General features: G+C 53.9%; 6 protein-coding genes across 6 annotated transcripts; 2 read left to right on the top strand and 4 right to left on the bottom strand.

Moving 5' to 3' along the window:
- Positions 1 to 1299: 1299 nt before the first annotated feature.
- On the bottom strand, positions 1300 to 1623 carry SETTUDRAFT_21050 (uncharacterized protein; the record flags this gene model as incomplete). Its single annotated transcript, XM_008029782.1, has 1 exon — positions 1300 to 1623. The coding sequence occupies one exon, from the start codon at positions 1621 to 1623 to the stop codon at positions 1300 to 1302; it is 324 nt and encodes a 107-aa protein (XP_008027973.1).
- Positions 1624 to 6338: 4715 nt separating this feature from the next.
- On the bottom strand, positions 6339 to 8761 carry SETTUDRAFT_118462 (uncharacterized protein; the record flags this gene model as incomplete). Its single annotated transcript, XM_008030022.1, has 2 exons — positions 6339 to 6832; positions 6881 to 8761. The coding sequence occupies 2 exons, from the start codon at positions 8759 to 8761 to the stop codon at positions 6686 to 6688; spliced, it is 2028 nt and encodes a 675-aa protein (XP_008028213.1). The 3' UTR covers positions 6339 to 6685.
- Positions 8762 to 10012: 1251 nt separating this feature from the next.
- SETTUDRAFT_93527 (uncharacterized protein) lies at positions 10013 to 10811 on the bottom strand (the record flags this gene model as incomplete). The annotated part of the gene is made up of 2 exons (XM_008030021.1): positions 10013 to 10269; positions 10364 to 10811. 2 exons carry the CDS (start codon positions 10809 to 10811, stop codon positions 10013 to 10015), a joined length of 705 nt encoding a protein of 234 aa, XP_008028212.1.
- Positions 10812 to 11304: 493 nt separating this feature from the next.
- On the top strand, positions 11305 to 13338 carry SETTUDRAFT_138258 (uncharacterized protein; the record flags this gene model as incomplete). Its single annotated transcript, XM_008030020.1, has 2 exons — positions 11305 to 12048; positions 12454 to 13338. Exons 1-2 carry the CDS (start codon positions 11338 to 11340, stop codon positions 13336 to 13338), a joined length of 1596 nt encoding a protein of 531 aa, XP_008028211.1. The 5' UTR covers positions 11305 to 11337.
- Positions 13339 to 15309: 1971 nt separating this feature from the next.
- On the top strand, positions 15310 to 16908 carry SETTUDRAFT_42548 (uncharacterized protein; the record flags this gene model as incomplete). The annotated part of the gene is made up of 1 exon (XM_008029943.1): positions 15310 to 16908. The coding sequence occupies one exon, from the start codon at positions 15310 to 15312 to the stop codon at positions 16906 to 16908; it is 1599 nt and encodes a 532-aa protein (XP_008028134.1).
- A 1163-nt stretch (positions 16909 to 18071) lies between these two features.
- SETTUDRAFT_54293 (uncharacterized protein) lies at positions 18072 to 21560 on the bottom strand (the record flags this gene model as incomplete). Its single annotated transcript, XM_008029992.1, has 2 exons — positions 18072 to 18951; positions 19018 to 21560. Coding segments are annotated over 2 exons (3423 nt in total), but the record flags the coding sequence as incomplete, so codon positions are not given.

The raw sequence follows: 21560 nt of genomic DNA, 5'->3' as shown, positions 1-21560 counted from the left end.
CGTATGTGGACGAAACCTTGTGGACATGAGCTTGGAACAGGCAGGTATTGCATGGCAATGAGCTTACGGGGGATCCGCTGAGACTGGGGACTTTGGACAGATCCGGAGGCATGTCATAGACGGGGGCTTGGTGGGGCAGGGGAGCAATGTAGTTGCCCTGAGCCATCCAGTAGTCAAAGGAATGAGAATCCATTGCGGTGGGGGATGAGTGGGTGGCGGTGGAGAGGACCGAGTGCGGTAGCGGTAGTGGTAGTGGTAGTAGTAGTATTGTAGAGTGTCGCCGGGTATGGAAGAGAGCCGTGGTGCGAGCGTCGTCTGGGCAGATTGCTTATGTGGTGGAGACGGCTTACACAAGGGCGGCGGCGGGCGAGCTGAGATCTTATAGAGGCAGGGCGCACATTGTCTTGGGAACAGCGTCTAGTCGCTACACATGGCGGGCGGAGGCGCGGACAGGGATGCGGGATTGGGGGGGGGGGAGGGGCATGCCATCATGTCCGCGTTCAACGGCCACGAGCGGACCCCAGGCACATGTGGCGCTGAGCGAAAAGACGTGCATAAGGCAGCCTGACGGTGGCAGATGCAGCCGTGCGAGTGCGCGTGGGAGAGTCGCAGTGCCCGTGCCCGTGCTTTTCGGCCCAGGCGGCCGGGGGGCACGGGCCAGCGGTGCAGTGTTGTTATTCTGGTCGTCGAGTGGCTCGCCAAGTGCCTGTGCCTGTGCCTGCCGCGGTCTGCCCTTGAGCGCGCTAAGCCGGTTTGGGGCTTTGATAAAACAGGGCCAGGCCTGCTGAGCTAACCCGCAGCAGCTGTGCAGCGCCCGCCGCCCGCCGCCAGCCTGAGCCCGCCGTCCCCCGCCTTTGCGCACCGCCAGACGTTTCTGCGCGAGGGTGAATTGATAAGGCTGGATGCATGGGCGTGCGAGCGGTAGTGCTAGTGCAGTGATGTGTAGTGGTGTGTAGTGGCAGTGTACATGTAGTGGTAGTGGTAGCATGGTGTCGCAGCCTGGCACGGCCGATATTCTGGACCGCTGTCGTCGAGCGGTACGCTAACCAACCATGGCCCTCGCATCGCATCTCGCACAGTCCCCCGTCAGAGGCAGCCCGGCCCAGCGCGAGAGAGCGACAAGGCGAGATACAGCGAGAACGGGACGAGATGCTAGTGACGTACATACGGGGGGCCGGGGTTGTAGCCAGCCAAATCCACCCTGACTGTGCCAGTGCCAGTGCCGTCGACGACGAGCCTCTTGGTGCATGGGCCGAAGTTCGGTCGTAGAGAAGCATCGTTCGCGCTAACCACTCACGGCTACGGATGCAGCGCTCCCCATTCCGTCACCGCCCTTGCGCGTCGCGAGCCGAACGTGTCCTGTAGTCGTGGTACAGCCATAGCCCGCCGCTGCAACCCATCAGTCTGATAACAGCCCTCGCTGGTGCTGGCTGCGAGTGCGGGGTACAGCTGCAGCGACCGTGGCGCCTCTGCTGTGTATGGGATTCTCTTATTGTCGTTGTTGTCATTGTCGTCGTCGTCGTCGTGCAGCGGTTGGCTGGTGACGGTGACTGGCGGGTGGCATCGGTGAATGTCGGGGCCAGGGCCGAGCACGTGGCGCGCCCACGTAAGCGACATGGCCATGACTTATCACCCTCTCTGCCATGTAACCTGTCTACCCGTAAGCGACGGCCAGGACACATCACGCCATGCCATGCCATGCTATGCCATGCTGCGCTGCGCTGCGCTGCACAGCACAGTAGGTCTACACCAGCAGCACTACACCACGATAAGACGCCTCTGCCACACAGCGCCGCCCTACTCACACGCCCTACTCCCTACACCTACACCTACACCTACACCTACACCTCCTCTCCCGTCCCCTACTCTGCTCGCACCCCTCGCCTATTGCACCGTCTCCAATCTCACGTCGTACGACGCTGCATGGCACACACAGGCATGCACGTGGCCACACAGCCTTACCTGGCGCAGTGTGCGGCCTTCTGCGGCGTCGTGCTGCGCCTGCGCTAGACCATACTCCCAAACAGGTAATTTTGGCCTCTCCCGCCAAGCCATCGGATGACGTACAGGCCACCGACTGGCTGGACTCGCTCCCTCTCTCCCTCTCTCCCTCTCTCTCTCTCTCTCGTCCTCCCCCCCGTCCCCCCTGCTCCCATTCCTCCCAGCTCCCACTTCTCCCCCATGCATCCGGCACGTCGGCACTGGCCGCATCCGGCAAAGATCAGCGGCCGATGCATGCGTCTCTTATCTGATTCTGTCCTTGGACCACTCATCCATGGCCCCCGTCACCCTCGCCCATGCCTCGCGCCCGTCTCGCTCCCATCTCGCCGCCGCCCACCTTCTCGCTTCTGCAAGAGGGACTGCCCCGACATGGACTGCCCCGCTGCTGACACAGCGCCCATGTTTGCAACGTAAGGCCCCAGGCTCGCTTCGCCCGCCAATCATGTGCCCCGCCCCTCTATCCGGATAAACACCCTCGAGCCAAAAGACCCTGCCTCTCGGCGGAAATAAGCGAGTCATACGCTTAATTGTCTGCCCTGCTCGCATCTGAGCTCGCCTGCTCCGGAACCCATCGACAACACTAGGCCCAGCCCGTGGAATGTTAATGCAAGCGCTCTGCATTGTCTACACGTACACACTACACTACACTACACTACACTACACTACATTACACAACACATGTGTCTGCTCGACTCTCCCACGACGCCTGTCATGGGAATTGCCCGACCCCGACGACTCAGCCGCCTCCTCGACAGCCCCCGCCTTAAAAATATCTTAGCACAGTCCCACCTTGGAGTAGCGTCACGGCCCCCATCTAAGGGTCCAGTGCCAGCTCATCCTGGCGGACACTAACACAGCCCTACACTATCACGCCGCTGCTTTTACTTGTACCCTTCTGCTCGCCTGCCTAAGCCCACTGCTCCAGATGCATCGTACGACAAACATTACCATGTGCATGCCTCCAAAGCTTGGCATCTACATGGCGAACGGGGCGTCTACATGGACAAAGCCACGATACTTCGCCTATCCATCTGTAGCTGTACACTATGCTGTCCACGCCTGCCAAATCTCCCATTCGAGGTGCTGGTCTCGGCACCTTCCATCGTTCGTCCCGTCAATCTCCACAACGCCCAACACCACGCTCCCTTGGTAAGCTCGTATGCTGCAACTTGGCTTCACATTGTGCCTTAGCAATCCGTCCATCCTATTACCACGCACATAGCGGAGCCCTTCGTCCGCATACACTCTTATTCCCGGCCATGTACGCGCAACAAGTTTCTGCACGTTGCTTCGCTCTCTTCACCTGCCTATCCGCCCTTATCCCGCGCTTGTTGGGACCGTCGACGCCGCCAGTTTCGTCACGCACGACTGTACTGCCGGAAATATCGCACTGGGTCATCTCTCACAAGCTTGGTCAGACATCGGTCCCGAGAAGATGCCGCCGAGTACCACCCGCATGCGCGCAACAGGCTGCACCTTTCGCGTAAGCAGCATACAGCCAATAGGCCCTTGCGCAGAGAGCCTTTGGTCCCAAGATGCAGCCACCTGTCGTTCCAGTCTAGTCGTTGTAAGCCCAACAACATCGGTGCGTCTTCCATGCGTCTTCTAGACGGTTGGCTTGGGTATGCCTTCCGACGCCGGCCAGAGCCTCAATCGCCCGCTGACGTAGGTGTGTGGCTCCAAATGCCTCATTTCCTGGCCAAGGCACCTGGAAAGCTTCTTTGAACTGCTGTAGCTTGACCAAAGCATGCACTGTGCTCTCATGGTCTGTGACATGGGCCATGATCGTGTGATGCGACGACGTCATTGTGCACATTATATCCGTACCATGTCCACTTCATACCACAACTGCTTCTCCACAGCACAGCAGAGGGAAACGTGTCAGGACTGGAAACTGAAGCCCATTCCCACCCAACATCCTTTTGCCACGTTGAAGAGTCCAGTCTTCTTTTTTACAACTAACAAACTCCTCCTAGACCCTCCATGCAACCTTATATCACTACTCGACTCTTGGCATACAGCCTTATAACCCACCACTCTCTACGCGAACCCACTATTCACCCACCCTTGCCCTGATCGACATCCCTGCAAAAAAAAAGTCCCCGATATCCGTCTGTCCTGCATCGCCTTTGATGCCGTTAGACATGCCTGCACGGCACATGCGGCTCTGTATCGGCACTGACAGCGCCCCTAACAGCGGCAGCGGCTGAGGCCAGGCAATTGCAATGCCCTCTATCTACAAGTACCAGGAACCAGAAAGCAGCGAGATCCACGGCAAGGATATGTAGATCGCGAGGTTCCTGACGATCGCCAGGGTTGGCGTTGGGGCTGGGGTTGAGGGGTCTTCAAGCATTTCCCAGCTGGATACGAGGTCACACACATGGCGTGATATGTTTGAATCGTACCATCTCGCTACTTTTTACCCTACCCGTCTTGTTTCCCTCCCCCCAGCGATAGCCAGTACCTACATCCTAGGTGACCTGAATCGAGTCGACTTTAGTGTGTGTGTGTATCAAGGCTTCCTGATTAAGATTCTCTCAAACAGGAAAACACATGAAAAAGAAAGAAGGTTAATCGAGGTGATTGCAGTCATGTGCACCTACTATGTACTACTTACTTTGGCTACTTCGAGCTAAGCATCGGACACATGTCTCCTATCGCCAATCAGAACACTGGTGTAAAACTACTAAACTATCCTAGTTTATACTGGATACATCTGATCATTTCTGACATGGATACTACCCAGATGTTCCCCCACACATGGTCACACAGTAATCGCCTCATCGGATCGTCGCCTTGAAGTATCGGTTCATCGGTTCAACTCTTTCATCGGCTTATCTATACGTTCACGTATCTAAGCATCGATTCGTCTATTCGTCTACATGATCCCACGCCATATCTTCAATCTACAATCCTACGTGTACTTACGCGTTCAATACATAGTCTGAAATATAGACTTGGACCTTGACATTCTCGCATATTGCATTTGTGGGAACACCATCATTCTTGCTTTCTCTCTACTAGAGACGAAGAAAAAAAAATATCAAACTAACCTATACGACTATACTCTACTTGGATATCCTGTGATACTTTCCTTTCTTCCTCTCTTCCTGCCTTCTACCCTTCCTTCTTATCTTCTTTCTCCGTTCCTACATTCCTCCATGCTTTTCCCCCCTTTTACTTCCATCGCTTCTCATTCCTACACTCCACACCCCACACTTGTACCCCACATCCTACATATATTCTAGACTACTCCACGCACATACCATCTTCCATACCTATACTCCTACTTACCAACTTTGCTCCACGAATCATGCTCCCGCCTTCCTCCCCTATTGCTGCCCAACCCCAATATACACTATGTAATAGAAACCCTACATCTCCACATTCTCCGCCACCGTTTTCCTCAAAATAGCCAAAATAAAAGGAGAAGGGCGGAAATAAAGGCGCGCAGACTAGTTTTGATTAGGATAGGCACATACGTGTATTAGCTGCATGTGACATGTAACGGTGAAAAATAGAGAGGAGAGAGGGAAAAAAAGGGGGGGAATGCTGAAAGCTAGACAAATTGCTGAGTCGTGTCGGGGTCATATTGGACAGATAAAAAAAAATCAAGATAGGAATATAGATAAGCCAAAATGGATAGGTAGAGGGTCTAGAACTGACTTTAGACCTGCGATAGGAAGTGCACCATGTATGCACGCATAATTATATACACATACACACACACACACGTGGAGATAGGGAGGATGAGAAAAGCCAATTTCCTTACCAACTCACATGGAAGTAGAAATAAAGTTTACATATTATTAATCAAATTCGGTCATCACCAGCTATACAATTCTTCTACCAACTAACAACTTGCTCAGCCGCCCTCATCCGTCCTACACCTACTCAATACCACCCGAGTAAATAACGTCAAGACCACTCGTGCCATCTATAATTCACTCATATATCATCACGCCATCAATAAAAAAAATTCACTACATGCATCACAAAATCTAATTTTACCCGCTTTTTTACACGCTGGCACTCCATTCCCCCGTCTCACACCGCCACATGATGCCTTCGCAAACATAAACGAAGCATCACGGACCGTGGGGCAGGAAGAAAAAGATATTGGCGTGGAAAAATAAGGTGTGGGAAGTGGATGCTGCTTGGAAGCTTGGGCGGGAAAAGGGAGATGGATTCGAGGGCACGGCATGTGTCGCAGTTGGTAGTCGCATGGCCTGAGGGTCAGTGAAGTGGCGCTCGGGTGTGGATAGATGGATGGACGATGGCCGGTTGGATTCATTCCAAAGGTAGACAAAAAGCGCGAGGGCCAATGGTACAGGGCTGGCGAATGGGAAGGGCTCGGCGGGCTCAAAGGCTATGTCCGGAGGCAGGAACGCCGGGTTCGCGGGAGTGACCAGATGGCCATGTCGCAGGGTCTGGGGATTGGGGTTTTGTCGCAAGGCGGTCGAAGTGGCTCGGATAGTTGCGCTGGAGTCGACCTTGAGCTGCAATGGGGCTTACCTTCACACTTCACCTCGACACCACGCATCGCGACGATATTCCGACCAGATTGAACGTGGTAGTGTTCAAAGCTACTGGTGATTAGCACAGAACTTTTCAAATCTCCCCCATTTTTGGTTCCCCAAAACGCCAAATCGCTATGCAAACTAGAACAAACAGAAATTATACTCTACAGGGTCCAAAGACCACTCCTTCGTTTGCCCATGGGATAGACAAGGAGCGCCGCCATGAAAAGGCCAACGGTAATGCCAATGGCAATCTGAATCATGGAAGCTGCGACGTTGAAGACAATGGCGTTCAAGCTGTCCGTGGTAGTCTGTATCGCATTAGAGGTGACCATGTCCGCTGGCGCCAAGTTACTTACATCGACCGATCCTTGTGAGCCCTTGATCAGGGCTGAAGCTGTCTGCAGAGCCGAGTTGATGCTCCCACTTGATGCAAGAGATCCGGGGACCTGTACGTAGACGGCGGGTAGGAGCACAGCAGCGGCGACTCCATGGCGTAATCGGCTGTACAGATTGGCCAAGATGCCAATGGTAAAGGCACCAAACGTGTATGCGATCGGGGCAGAAGGCGAGAATTTTTTGCTAGCGTAAAAGTTGACGAGATAGCCGGCAAAAGCGATGGTAATCATGGCGGGCATTTGCTTGTATTTTGCTTGGACTGTAAACGTCGTAAAGAAGACGTACAGCGGCACAAACAGAAAGTTCCAGTATGGGTTCAGTGGGTTCTGACATTTGGTTGACTCTGTGGCGTTTGAGTCCATGGCGCCGTAAAGAGCCGTGCCAACAGTGATGCCATATCCTAGGAAGAGGGAGTAGATGATGGCGAAAACGAGCCGAATCGAACCGGGCACAATGGCGCGCGATTGAAGCTCAAGGGCAGAGCTCAACACTAGCCACCCAGGCAGAATCAAAGCAATGGAACTCTGTGCAATGGCAGAGAAGCAGAAGATACTTCCATTGTTGATGCTCCCAAATGCTCGGGCGAGGAAGCTCATGAGAATCGTGGCCGAGATCTCAAACACGGTGCTGTACGTCTTGGACAGCGGCGCAATGACCAGCTGGAGTATACCGAGGACGATCCCGAGAGCAAGGATGATGGGCATGTCGATGAACCGTGCCGAAAAGAAGACGGAAACAGCCGCGCTAGCCAGTCCGTACATGATGACAGTCAGCCAACGGGGATGGCGATCCTTCGCGTTGATGACGTTGTCGAGGCGGGTCAGTGCTTCATCCAAGCTGATGACATCGTGCAACACCTCTTTGTAAATCTCATGTGTGTCCTTGAGCTTGGCGAGGTTGACGCCCTGGTTGGTGCGAACAATCTTGACCTCAGCCGTGTGGGTGAGGTTGTCGTCAAAGGAGATGATCATGCAGCCGGGAATGTAGAGAAATTGGCTGTTAATCTCCAGGACCTTGGCCGTCATGGCAAGATACTCCTCAAGGCGGTGGGTGGGTGCTCCAAAGAGCATGAGGGCGCGGCACATGCGGATAATGTACTGCTGCCGCTTGAGAATGTTGGCGACGTGAATTTTGATCTTTGCGTCCTGGTCTTCTTTGGCCTTCCACATCTTTGAAACGAGCCCACCGCTGGGCGTACGCTTGTGGTAGCGCGGGCGCATGGGAGCCTCTTTGCTCTCGTCCTTGGGGTTTGCCAGCTTGGCCGAGGCACCGACCAGCGTAGCCAGTGTGTCGGTTGACTGGACGGGCTTGTTTGCATTGTACCATTTCCGCTTTGGCGTGGTTGCGCCCGAAGCGGATCCAGATTGGCGGGGTGGCGATTGGTTGCTGTGTTCAGAGGGCGTTTCGGCAAATGGAGGCACGGGGTTCTTGTACGTCTGGAGAATCTGGTAGAAGATGCCTCCATTGTTGTTGCCCGTCACGGCATAGCCGCCATCCGAGTCGGCTTCACTCAGAGGCCGCCCTTCGAGCGTTGCGGCATGCGCGAGGCGGGCGTTGTGTGCCCTCAGCAGCTCTTCGGCGTCTGCAGCGTGCTGGTCGGTGGGGGGTTCTGCCACGGAGCTGGACTCGGTCTCGTCCAGGCGGGCATAGCTGCTGCGGGTGTGCTCGACGGGCGCTTCCACTTGGACGTTGGCAGAGCTGTTGAAGCGCACGCGCGACCTGCCTGTGGCCTGCTCCGGCTGCACAGAAGGGGATGGGTGGGTGGGGCCCAGCTCGTTAAGCTCGTGAGAATCGACGTGGGTGTGCTCAGACGTGGACGTATGAGTCGATGTGGGCTCCATTGCGGGGTGTGAGGGCGCGCGCGACGGGCCAGGGGAAAGGGGCAATTGGCAGATGGAATGCGGTCCAGAGCGTGGTGCGAAGAGGCAAATGCCTTGGAGGGGGGTTCCAGTATATAGAGGCGTGCGTTGGGGTGCTGGCGAGAGCCAGGGCTTGGGCTGTCAAGCAGAACCGGCGGTACCTTCTGGCCTCAGCATCGATTGAGCCGGACAGCGTGACCCGAAAGACCAGTGCGTCTTGGGCGCGACCCGGCGGTGGATACCGCGTATGGGCCGCGAGATGGTTGCGATGCAGAGAAGCGCCGAAAGGAGAAGTCAATTCGCAACCTGGATGCAAAAAGGCGTCGTCGTCGGCGGCGGTGATGCAACGGCCACGGCTAAAAGCGGAAATCCGTGTGTCATGGATTCGCTGATTGGCTGCCGCGCCCAGCCCGACGAGCTAAACTCCGCTACACCCGTTATACACATGGTTTGGAAAAACCCATCGCAGCTTCAGATGCGCGAGCGTTGTCGTCGCCCAAGACGCCCGGCTCGACGACGCGAGGCCCCGTGGGGCGTGTGCGGCGGCGCATTGGGTCGTTGCAAGAGGGCGAGCTCCTGAACGAATGCCTCCCTGGCCCGCCCACGCCCACGCCAGCAGCGCGAACGTGCTCTAGAATCACAACTAGATCCACCACCATCACCGCTCCGAAACACCCCCTCCCACGGAAACTTTGTTGCCACTGAGCTGGCCATGACAGCACCTGCATGCGTTCCGCCGTCTATGAATATCGCCGCGCCAGTGGCCAACAGTGGCGTCATGTTGTTACTATGTTGTGCCGTGGCCTCTTGTGTCAGCAACCACCTACCGTCCGATTCATCCCCGGGGGCGATCACGGCATGTTGAGCATCTTTTGACTGGGCATAAGCAGCATCTGAACAAACATGTCGCTCCCACCAGACTTGACCCATGTGTGCACCAATACGAGCTAAGTAGCACCTGGAGCCAAATTAGTAGGCCTGTTCCGCTAGCATGACCCTGACCCTGACCATGACCATGACCATGACATGACGCACCTTATGGCGCGTCGGGGACCACTTCAAGACGATCCCGATGCAAGGACATACCCGCTCTGTACTGGCAAGCTTGGGGTCACTCGTCTCCCGCAGATCTCATGAGCGACACATGGTGCGTAGTTGCTCAATGCTCGACGATCCATCCTCGTGGGTGCGTCTTCCATTGCTAGGCGGTACAGTAGCCTGCTATTCCAATCTTCAGTCTTCCTTATCTTCCCTAGTCCTAGGCGTATACAGACAAGCAACCTCTTCGTACAACTCGCCCTTTACCATCAATTGAATTCTCCCTTTTTCTTTGAATCCAGCCTTTGCGTAAAACGTCTTTGCAGCCTCTGTAGTGCTCTCCAGATATGCAGGTATCCCTTGCTGATCACATTGGTCAAGGCCCCAACGAAGTAGCATTCTGCCCACGCCTCGACGAGCATAGATCGGTGATACGGCGATCCAGGAGAGTTCTTTGTGGACCAACGTTGCAAATTGTTAGGTTGATTGCGTGGCAAGCGCTCCAGATGAGCGTCAGCATAAGAAAAAGGGGACATGTGCACTCACCATAGTGCAGATTACCCCCAATGACGCTGTCCGCAACTCTCGCCGCAGCATTCTTCCACGGATTTAAAATACCCCAATCCGTTCCTGGAGGTAGATTCCAGCGTGGTGCTGTATATGTCCCGGTCTCTTCAGCTTCCTTCGGAGAGGGATGACACCACACTGCAAACCCCGCTATTTCTCCCTCATGCCCGTTTCCTCGGATATCTCCGCTTTTGCCTTGTATTTGCATTTCTTCATTCTCTTCTACCCACCTTGCAACCACCACACTCGTCCTCTCGTCCAATATATCGGCAATCACTTTCTCTTCCACGGCGCGTTCAAACGCTGCCCAGATCGCTGCTGTGGGGTAAATATTGCGCATAAGGTGATTGGAAGAGAAAGCCGAGACGTGTATGCTGGCGAGATGCGGCGCGAGTGCAGTTGTCGCAGGGCAGATGTGGATGGGCATGTCGGACAGTGTGCGGCAGAGTCACGTGAATGTCGTTTGACTGCGCTCGTGCAGAGGAATAGTGGTCCGCGATGTGTCGCACCTGAATGTGATTGTGACGGGTGCTAAATGCTAACAGTTGAACCATATGAGAATTGCATGATCAGATTGTTGTACGCATCGGTCGTCGTCGAGGGGCTGTGCCAAGGCCGGGAAAGAGCGCATGCGCTTGTGGACCGTTTAGGTATGCCGCTTGCACGTCCTGACTCCTTCCACATCTTCTCAAACACACCACGCACACTCAACAAGCCGCACGTGAACAGCAGAGTGAATCGTGACGCATCCTCATGTCGTTTAGCACATGGGATTACGTTATATAAGGCCATCAATGTCGAGGCTGCGCAAACGGCCACTCTGCCTGATTCGGCAAACGACCAGCAACGGTCCCAACACTTAGGCAACAGGAGATTGAACAATCAAACACACCTTGTAGGAACGACCCTTCGACAACAGGCCGAAAACCCTTCTTACACCGGTATTCTTCGCGATGACCGACAGCTCGCTTTACCAGCCGCTTGACACAACTCGAGACGAATTTCGCCTGCTCCGCATAGAACCAAGCCACGATTTTGACAACATCATCTCGTGCCAACTCTTCACGGTTAGCCGTGCTGATAAGCCATCTTATTGCACTTTATCATACGAGTGGGGCGACAAGACCGTCACCAAACCTATGCTAGCCAATGGCATCATAGTCCAAGTCACCCGCAACCTCGAAGCGGCGTTACGTCGTATCCGGCAATCCAACCCCAAGGTCGTCATTTGGGTCGACGCAGTATGCATCAATCAGCATGATATTGTCGAGAGAAATTCTCAGGTGGCCATGATGGGCAAATTGTATTCCGAGACGACGCTGACCTACGCATGGTTGGGAGAGGATAATGACGGCAGTGCTCAAAACGCATTCCAATTCATTCGCAGTTACTTCGGCCACTTCAGCAAGCGTGTTGAAGACATTGACAACTTTATCTTGAAAATGACCAAAAACATCTACGACGACGCATACTTCGAAGCACGGGATCAAGTTATGGACAACCTTCAGAATGGTAAACTTGCGCTAGACATGTTCAAGTTTCACGACATCAGTAAAGTGTCGTTGAGAACATACTGGTTTAGAACATGGGTTCAGCAGGAGCTCATTCTTTCACCAAGAGTCGTACTAATTTCTGGCCCAGCCGCTATTTCCTTCAATTTGATGGTTGTTTTCTCGTTGCTGATCTTTGTTGTTCGCAGCCATGTCATGCAGCGGACAGAGCCGGCTTACGAGACTATCAGCAACATGCTGCCTTCCCATTTTGCTGGCATACTTCAACTGGCAATGGTCGACGTAACAAGTTTCGTTTCCGTACTTTCGTCACTGCAGAAGTGTGTTGCAACTAACCCCCGCGACCACGTCTATGGCATCTTGGGCATTTACGAAGGAGCCATGACTGTTGCCATCGATTATGATAAGCCGGTTGCCCAGGTATTTGTCGACCTGGTCCACAGCCTGGCCGAAGAAAGCGGGCAGCTTATCCTTCGACAATTTCCAGGGGTTCTGATCGTTTCACGTCTGTAAGGTTTGCCATCCTGGACTCCTGATTTCCGCCAGGATAGCATCCAGTATATCGAGCCGAACCATGCAGGTGTGCATCGGAATGGGGGGTGGGGACCAGATATCTACCCCACAGTTCGTTCTTACCATCTACGGACCTCTGGTTGCAATATAGACGTGGTAAAATCAGTTGTCCCATTCAAACAGTCTAGCGAAGCGTTGGACATTTTACTCGATTTCATTGCTACCAACATTACCACCTCGCACCCCACAGGCGTTACATTTCTCCAGGCACTTTGTTGCAACATTTTCGAATTTCGAACTTTTGCGGATTTCCAAAACCCAAAATCCATAATTGAAATTCGCAGCTTTTTGCACTGTATCCTGAAGTGTGGCGAGGAACGATCAATGTCACATCCGCGATTCAATTTGCTCGCTCATGAGCACAACCTCAATACCGTCTTTGAATCTCCGCCAAGGGAAATTTCATCCAGTTTGCGATTTGCACAAATTACTGGCGCCATTGACCATTTGATGGAGCCATACAAGGGCGCCCAAGATCATAGCGCCTTCCTTAAGATGACGCCACAGGAACGCATGGCGCCTTTCTGGGGATCTGAAACATATCCTGATGCTTTCACAGCAGACATAGACTGGCAAGTCCCTTCCAGCGAAGCGGATTTACCAAGGATGATGGAAGGAGCACAAGATTGGTGCTGTGGAAAAGCCTTGATAATCACTGAGCAGGGCTTCACCGGCTTCACCACCTGGGACGCATCGGCAGGAGACGATATTTGCATCATCGCCGGCTGTCCATGGCCTACTGTGGTACGAAAATCGGGCGATTACCATGAAATGGTAGGCGGCGGCTTCATCTTTGGACTAATGGATGGCGAGTTGTTCAGAGATGGGCGGTTAACGGCAGACAGTCAGCAGATCTTTGAGTTCATCTGAGCCACTCAATGTGCAATTCATGTGCACTGAAACCTCAATTGCGCCTCATAAGAGACTGGTGCATATCTCTTTGTCTACTGGCCAGGAATGAGCAACCATTCAGAAATCTCGGAACCTTCTTGAATGAAGTGCGATCCTGGGCGAATTTCCGACAAGGCATATGACACCCAGTGTCCTTCCAATCTATCCGATAACAACTCCTCACCGGCGTGGCAGCCTCAGGTTTCATGTCTTCCAAATACATCTGCGAGATCTTTGCGGTTCTGCAGAGCCATCCCAGTGTTATGATCTGCGCGAGATAAAAGACAATAACTTCCCATGTCGGCATCCCACACAGCAGCGGGGTACGTTGCCAGGCTGGTCCGCTAGAACCCAGCCAGCACGCCTAGTCAGACAAATCATGCAACATTCGAGTACGCGATTTGTGGTATTGGTAGATGGATTTGACCAAGTAAATTCATAACGAGATTCAAGGCCCCCGATCCATAAAGACACTAGATGCGCGGTGCTGTTCATGCGGCCCGGTCCCTTCTTTCGGAGTGCGCTGTTTTGCACTCGATCCTTCTTCCCGAGCGATCGTACAATGTTTGATAGATAGCAGGGCTAGTCGCAAAGGAGGAGACCGGACGCATCCGCGCATAATCTTTGTTTGTTCCCGAAGAGATAAAACTTTATGCTTTGCTATAGTCTAAGGTATGTTATAGAGATTTAGAAGAGCAATTGGAGGTCCCTTCTCTGCGCATGAAAGTTCTGAGCGTGCATTCTCGCTACTTGTACCGCTGACATCTATACATAGACTTCCACAGATGACTCTGGCGCGAAGCTTTAGACAGCCGTCACACGGGAGTGCCATTCTGTTCCACGCGGGGGATGACATACTTGTCGAATGTTCTTTCTTTGCTTTGCGACAACAATAGCCACAGTCAGGCATTTCCGCGTCATAGGGCATCATGACAAGTCTAAGATGGACTCGGCATCCTTGGTGGCACCAGCCCCTCAGGCGAGACAGCTCAACAGTTAAGAAGAATGAAATCTCATTCGTTCATGTCCCACTGGTTGCCTTCGGATGGAATCGCAACCGGCGGTGTGGCGCGGGCTGAAACCAAGCAGACTACTATAACCGGTTTTTTGTGCAAACACGAGCGTGGACCAGAGAGACCCCTGGGCATCTCCACAAGTTACACTCTTTGACAGCACACCAGCCTCATCTGAGGCTGAGGCTTGGGCCTGGGGTTCGAGGCTCACAAAAAAGATGCGGTCGTTGCTTGTTCGGGGTTGTTGAAACAGTACTCGCTTCACATCCCTAACGCGCATAGGCCTGGCAGCATCCACCAAGCGAGGCTCAACACTGTAATATTCCTGCAGTCTTACTTGCTACGCAGGCTCCGACATGCTATGTTAGGCCAAGACCTCCACTGGCAAACCGCTGCGCTTGTGCCTATGGTGAAAATCCCGCGTCGCTGATTGGCCCGGTTTTCCACGCGCCTCATCGTACACATGGACTTGGCTTGGCTCCGGCCCTGCCAAGCACTCGGACGGCTATATGGCAGCCGTTGGAGAAGAGTGGGGAGATCGCCTTGTCGTCACCTACTCTGGTCGCCTAGACGCCTCAGGGCATCATCGCCATGCAGAGAATCAGGCCAGGAGCCCCATATCAAACACTGTGCAAGTTTGCATCTAACCACGTGACGTGTTTGCTCTTATCAAACTGTTCTAATTCTATCTTGCGCCAAGCAGCGGGACGAAATACATATAGTGCAAGCGGCCCAGCACCTCACTGGTTTTGGCATCTCGTCTACCAAGGTTCTTCTTTAGACCCCTACCTTCTTTTCAGCAGTGCCGAGCACTAAGTCCTTTTTTAATCCTTGTTGAGCTGTGCTCTTCATTCTCTCCTTTGACCATTGTAATAGCTACGACACGAGAAACCCTTTCAGTCTTTTCCAAGGATACCAACCTTTGCAACAATTCATAATGAAGACCATATACCCGCTTCTCACTCTCCTTTCGGCGGCAGCCGTGGCTGCTGGCCCCCTTGCAAAGAATGGAGATATACCTATGCGTTTTGTGGAACGAACACCACCACCACCTGCTGAAGCAGCACCACCGGCCGAGGATCCTGGCAAGGCTGCTGCCGATGCCAAGGAAGCAATGCATGTAGCTGCGGCGGAGGCCAAAGACAAGGCAGCCCAGGAGGCTGCAGCGAAGATGGAGGCCATGCACGTGGCCGAAGCCCAAGCAAAAGACAAGGCTCATCAAGAGGCTGCGGCCAAGATGGAGGCTATGCATGTTGCTGAGGCTCAAGCAAAGGATAAGGCTCATCAAGATGCCGCCGCCGCCATGGAGGCTGAACACATCGCAAAGGCACAAGAGGCGGAAAAGCAGCACCAAGCAGATGCCGCCGCAAAGGAAAAAGCTCACCAAGAGGCCGCCGCCGCCATGGAGGCCATGCACGTTGCGTCTGAACAGGCAAAGGCCGCTGCTCACAAGGCTTCGGCAGATGCCATGGAGGCTATGCACGTCGCCCAGGAACTGGCTAGCATTTCCATGGCCATGGCGACTGAAGCTCCTCCGGCTGTGACAGACCATGCTGCTGCTGCTGCCGCTCCTCCTCCTCCTCCACCAGCGGTCATGCCTCATGAGATGCCTGCCGCAATGCCTACTGAACCTCCAATGCCCCCTCCACCTGCAGCGGCTGCTCACGCGATGCCTCCTCCACCTCCTGCTGCTGCTCATGAGATGCCTCCTCCACCGCCAGCGAAGATGCCTCATGAGCCCGCCGCCCTTACTCCCCCAGAGATGCCCCCTGCTGAGATGCCGCCGGCTGCCAGCAATGTCAGCGCCGAGGCACCCGTGGTCACCGAGAGCTTCTCTATCATTATGGAACAAGCTGTTCAGGAGACTGGTGCTGCTAATGTGACTGCTATGCCTGCCGCCACGGATGCCGCCAACCTGACTGCTCCCGCCGAGACGGCCACTGCTGCTGCCACTGATGTCGCTACTGATACCGCCACTGATACTGGTGCTATGCCCACCGATACCGCTACTAATACCGGATACACCGCCACCGAGACTGCAACTGACACTGGCTACACCGCCACCGAGACTGCAACCGATACAGGCTACACTGCCACCGAGACGGCTACTGATACTGCCACCGCTGAGATGTCCGCAGCCACTGATGCCGCAGAAGAAGAAAAGAAGCAGAAAGCGGCGGATAAGAAGGCCAAGGCGGAAGCTGACAAGGCGGCCAAGGAAGAGGAGAAGGCGGCCAAGGAGGCAGAAAAGGCGGCCAAGGAAGCAGAGAGGAAGGCAGCCAAAGAGGAGGCAAAGGCAGCCAAGGAAGCAGAGAAAGAGGCTGCTGCCGAGGAAAAGAAGGCAGCCGACGCTGAAAAGGCCGTGGGTGGGCCGGCCGCTGAAGACAAGGGCGCCCCAGGCCCAGGCCCAGGCCCAGCCGAAGCCCCCGTCGAAGCCCAAGAGGCCAAGGACGGGGCCGGAGACGCAAAAGTAGAGTACCCAGCTGGCTTCCTCACCTCTCGTCGCATGCGTCGCGCCCGCCGCGCATACTTTTAAACGCACCACTCCTCGCCACCGCCACCACCACCACCTCCTTCCTTTCTGCGATGGGAAGAGAGGGCAAATTAGCGAGTCCAGCGCATCTGGGATGCCTGATTGGTCGCCATGACGATTGTATGGTGTGAAGTAGACTTTTTCTTTGAGCTAGCTGCAGAGTAGCTAGCTCTCTTGCCCGCGAGTGATGGTGGGTGACCTGTTGATTCATGGTTGCACTCCTACGGTCACTTCGTGTATTTTGAATCGAACTAGAATTTTATTATCTCACCATCGTCATCATCACCATCGTCGTCATCCATGTGTCCCTCGGTTCTTCTCTGTTTTTTGGTCGTTGTAGTGCTTGTTGCTGAATGTATGCTGTGAAGTCTATGGCATGTAGGGTGGATATACTGGAAAAAAAAGTCAGTACGGTAGCCTATGTGCTTGTATAGTGCAGAGTATGTCACTTACCACTCTCTGTATCTATACATGAACTCTCACAATTGAAATTTTCAACGTTATTCACATGCACACACTTATAATGTACCACAATACCATCACGACACAAGAGCACAATGTTGAAGAAGAGATGTCCATTTCACCAAAAGAGAATGCTGAGTGATGTGTCTGGTATAACCTTGGCTAAGCACAAAAACCAAAACCAACGCCGTAACATGGGAGGAGTGGGAGAGAAAAACGTAGCAAGTGCGATCGTACAGGTCGTTAGAAAGAGAAAACCCAAAAAGCCATCAAGGTGCAAACGCTGCAAGAAACCAAACCCTAGTGAAGAAAAAGAAGTGAAGAAAGTAATGAAGAAGGGGAAGTAGAGAACGAGAAAGGTTGTGTTTATTAAATCAGGTGCTTTGCAACTTGTGAAAGACGAAAAAGAAGAAGAAGAAGAAGAAACAACAGTAGCAAGAGAAAGAAAATTGCGTCGTGAGACTACTGTCCTTGTAACATGCAAGCGATCGTTTTGAGATCAATCAGAAGACAGCAACAAACAAAAAGTGAATGAAGATATTCTTAAAAGCGGATATAACGTGATGGTAATCATTTCAGTCTTTTGAAAGGGAAACAAAGAAGACATAAAAAACAAGACCCTAGAGAAGGAGGAAAGAAGAAGAGAGAATGTAAAAAGACAATTTTCAAACTTTTGATCCTTGCGGACCCACCCTCTTCTTCTCATGTTCGCGCATATCAAGATCAATAGAGTCCAGGTCAAAGGAAATAGTGTGCGAGAGGTAATCTGAAAGGTCATTGGATGCTTTTCTGCCGCCATCGTCGTCATCGTCTGTGATCTCGGCTGGCGATAGGTATTCATCGTAGAGGGGGTCTCGCGGTGGCTTTTTCGCCCGAATGCGGGTCTTTGGTGAATCCTTTGCTGTAAAAGTCTTGGATGCGTTTACGTCTCCATCTTTGTGCGGGACATTGTTGGATACGACGTCCTTTGAATCGACTGGCTTCGAGACGGGTTGGCGCGAATCTGGTAGAACGATGCTAGGTGGTCGGATTGTATTATCCGACGCCTTTTCTCCCAAGCCCTTGTCCTGAACTTCGTCTACGCGGACTATGTTTTTCGGTCCAACGCTCGTCATTGATGGCGGGGGCATTGAAGTGACGGCGAGTTTCTCCTTTTTATGGGATGACTGTGGGATCGAGAATATCGGTATGGGCTCTGGCTTGATTTCCATTCCAGCGCCACGAACACCTCCACTGAACAAAATGCCAGCTTTCTCATCCCATAGTCTCTCGTCGATTCGTGCCTCATCACTGGACGAGTATGACAGGTCCTTGATACTCTCAATGCTTTGTCGCATCCGATCACTCTCAAACGACACCCGTTCTGGCTCCCCAAAGCCTGAATCTTGGTGCAAAGGCATACGGTGCCCTTGCGCCATCGAGAAGCCCGGCGCCACTCTCCTCGCCGCAGGTTCTGGCCGATCAAATACAGAAAAGCCAGTGCTGATGCGCGATGGAGGCTCCGTGCTGGGTGCTGACGAGTCCATGGCAACATCGTACTCGAGATTGGCTAGCAGAACCGAGTCGGGCTTCGGGGGGTTGTGGCTGTCGTAGTAGAAATCCGGAGTTTCGGCTGGTTCAGGAGGGGTTAGCAATGACTGTGGCCGTGACTGTGCGAGGTGGTGTACGCGGTCGCTGAAGGAAGCCTTGGCCCCGACACTACGGAGCTGATCCTCTTCAGTTGGCTCTTGCAGGCTGTTCTTCATGGACTGTGACTCAATAGGCTGCAGTCCACTACCGACCGACAAGCCCAGAGGTGTGTCTTCCGAGGGTTTGCTGCCTAGAAATGAATCTTCCATCTCACCTGGCGGACTTGTGATGCAGATATCCTTTGGTTCCGGCGGTGCATAGTCATGCACGTCAATGTCACCGCACGCCCTTTGGACTAGCTTGGTATCCCCGTCTACATAGACCTGCTCCCACCTAGTCTCCCGGCTAGCTGGTAGGCTTGCAAGTTCATTTTCGAGTTCTGAGTCATCAAGCGACATGACAGATCGATGGCCGGGGTAAGGCGAGCGTGAGCAGTCATCTCGTGTTTGCCGGTCACTAGGGCTAAGAGGACGCGGAGAGCGACCGCGCTCAGAACGCTCATTGGGTATAACATACGAGCCGGAGGATTCGGGGTACTCTGTGCGTGGGGCGTCAATCTCTTCAAACGACAGCTGCTGTCTCGAATCGCGACGGTGTTTGGTAATGTCCTCTAGGTCGACGGCTGTTCTAGGATCGATGTATTCCTTGTCACTCCTATGTGTACAGATGCTGTCTCTTACCGTAGTCGCGGCTTGAACGTCATCGGCTAGTACATCTTCAGGGAACCATTTGAGTAGCGTTGCGGCTGATGGTCTGGCCTGTGGCAAATCACTCAAGCAGGCTCGGATAATGTCGCGAAAGTATGGTGGGATTTCCGTGTCGCGCCGGTCAAGGGTGCGGACCAAGGGTCGCGGTTGGCGCTCAGGCTCGTCTTGCTGCTCTGCCAACGCCCACAGTACCATGCCAAGCTGAAACAGGTCTGACTTGACGCCAATGTATATCGAGATACGCTGGCCGCTTTCGATAAGCCTGGCCAGCTCGGGTGGCTCCCATCCAACCGGGCAGCCGCGGCGGTTGATGTCGATAATCTTGGCATTGTCGTCATTGTCAATGACAATGTTGGACAGGGTAAAGTCTCCTTGGACGAAGCCAGCCTCGTGAATCTCGGACAAGCCTTGGATGACTTGTAGCGCCCATCGCTCCCGGCGCTCCCAGTACAAGTGTCCTGTTGACTTGAAGTCATAAATCATGTCTACTAGCGCACCTTGCTCGGCATAACTTATCAATAGTCCTTTGATCAGCTCATTCCTCTCGTCGACAATAACGCCTTCGAATCTGATGACAGACTTGGCCTGTTGAACGCTGATAAGCGCATTAATTTCGTAGAGAAACTCCTCGACTGCATCTGGGCCTGGGATTTCCTTCTTGATGAGGATGCGATTGCTCACAGAAACCTTGTACACAAAGCCAGAAATGTGTGAATCAAAAGTAATGGCGTCTTCTCGGAAGCGCTTGCAATCCAGATGCTCAATGGCCGAGGTAGCGGGATAGGGAATAATCTCATTGACATCCTCGGTGACGTGAACGTGAAGACGGCCATCTGTGGTCTCGAGCTTGAGGTTGGTCACGGTGTCGTAAAACTGTATGGCTGGCAGAGAATCACGAATGGCTTCATAGATGCGCAAGCTCTTGTCGCGCTGGTAGTGCAGGGTCTTGAGATCAGCTTCAAGCGAGTCCGGCTCCATGTTTCGGTAATCGCACGACACGGTGACGCGTCTCCACCTGTTTGGCTCTTCGGCATAAGTGACAAAGAACTTTTCGCGGTCCGACATGTCGCGGAAGTGCATGCTGAGATTCAAGATCCATTTTGCCTCGAGCTCTTCCTGCAGGCGGACATCATCAATGACGGAAGCTGTGCGGTGCGAGCCGTGCTCGGAAAATGCATCGGCCACCTCGATGGGTGGGGGCGGTGGGGATTGGGACGGCTGGGGCGGAGGTGGAGGTGGAGGTGGAGGTGGAGGCAGCAGTTCGCCAACCGAAGCGTGTGCCGACAGATAATCTTGGGGTTCTTCGATGCCGTAGTCGACCTGGCGCGCGCCGGGGGGTAAATTGGAGTCGGGGCCTCCGCCTATGGTACGCTCCTCCATGACCGGAGGCGGCTCTTTCTTGGCGTTGCTCTCGCACAGGCTCAGGACGTCGGGGGCAGAGGCGGAGGGGGCAGACATGGGCGGCGGCGAGGCGTTTCGTTTCGAGGGCGCACAGCTCTGGCGGTCGACCGAAGCCGCTCTCCGGGGTTGCTCGGCCTCGGGCACCTCGAGCAGTTTATCTCTCTTTTCACTCTGCATTCGCTTGAAGGTCAAGGGCCTAGGCAGGCCCGGGATGACTTTTTTGCTGCCTTTGCGGCCTAGCAGGCCGCCGCTCGAATGCGGTCGCGCGGGCTCCTTGGTGTTCTTCTGTTCGGCGGGCTTCGCAGGCTTGGCTGGGGCCGAGGGGGGTTCCTGCTCGTCCTTCTTCAGCCAGGAGCCAATCTTCTGGAAACTGAGGCGGTCCCACATGCTCCTGTGCTCGCTGACTTCTGCGCGCGCCCTCTGCCTGCTGCGGCTCCTGCTCGAGTCGGCATTGTC

The sequence above is a fragment of the Exserohilum turcica genome, assembly GCF_000359705.1.
Source record: "Exserohilum turcica Et28A unplaced genomic scaffold SETTUscaffold_4, whole genome shotgun sequence".
Classification (NCBI taxonomy): domain Eukaryota; kingdom Fungi; phylum Ascomycota; class Dothideomycetes; order Pleosporales; family Pleosporaceae; genus Exserohilum; species Exserohilum turcicum.
This window is presented reverse-complemented; position numbering and strand designations above follow the sequence as displayed.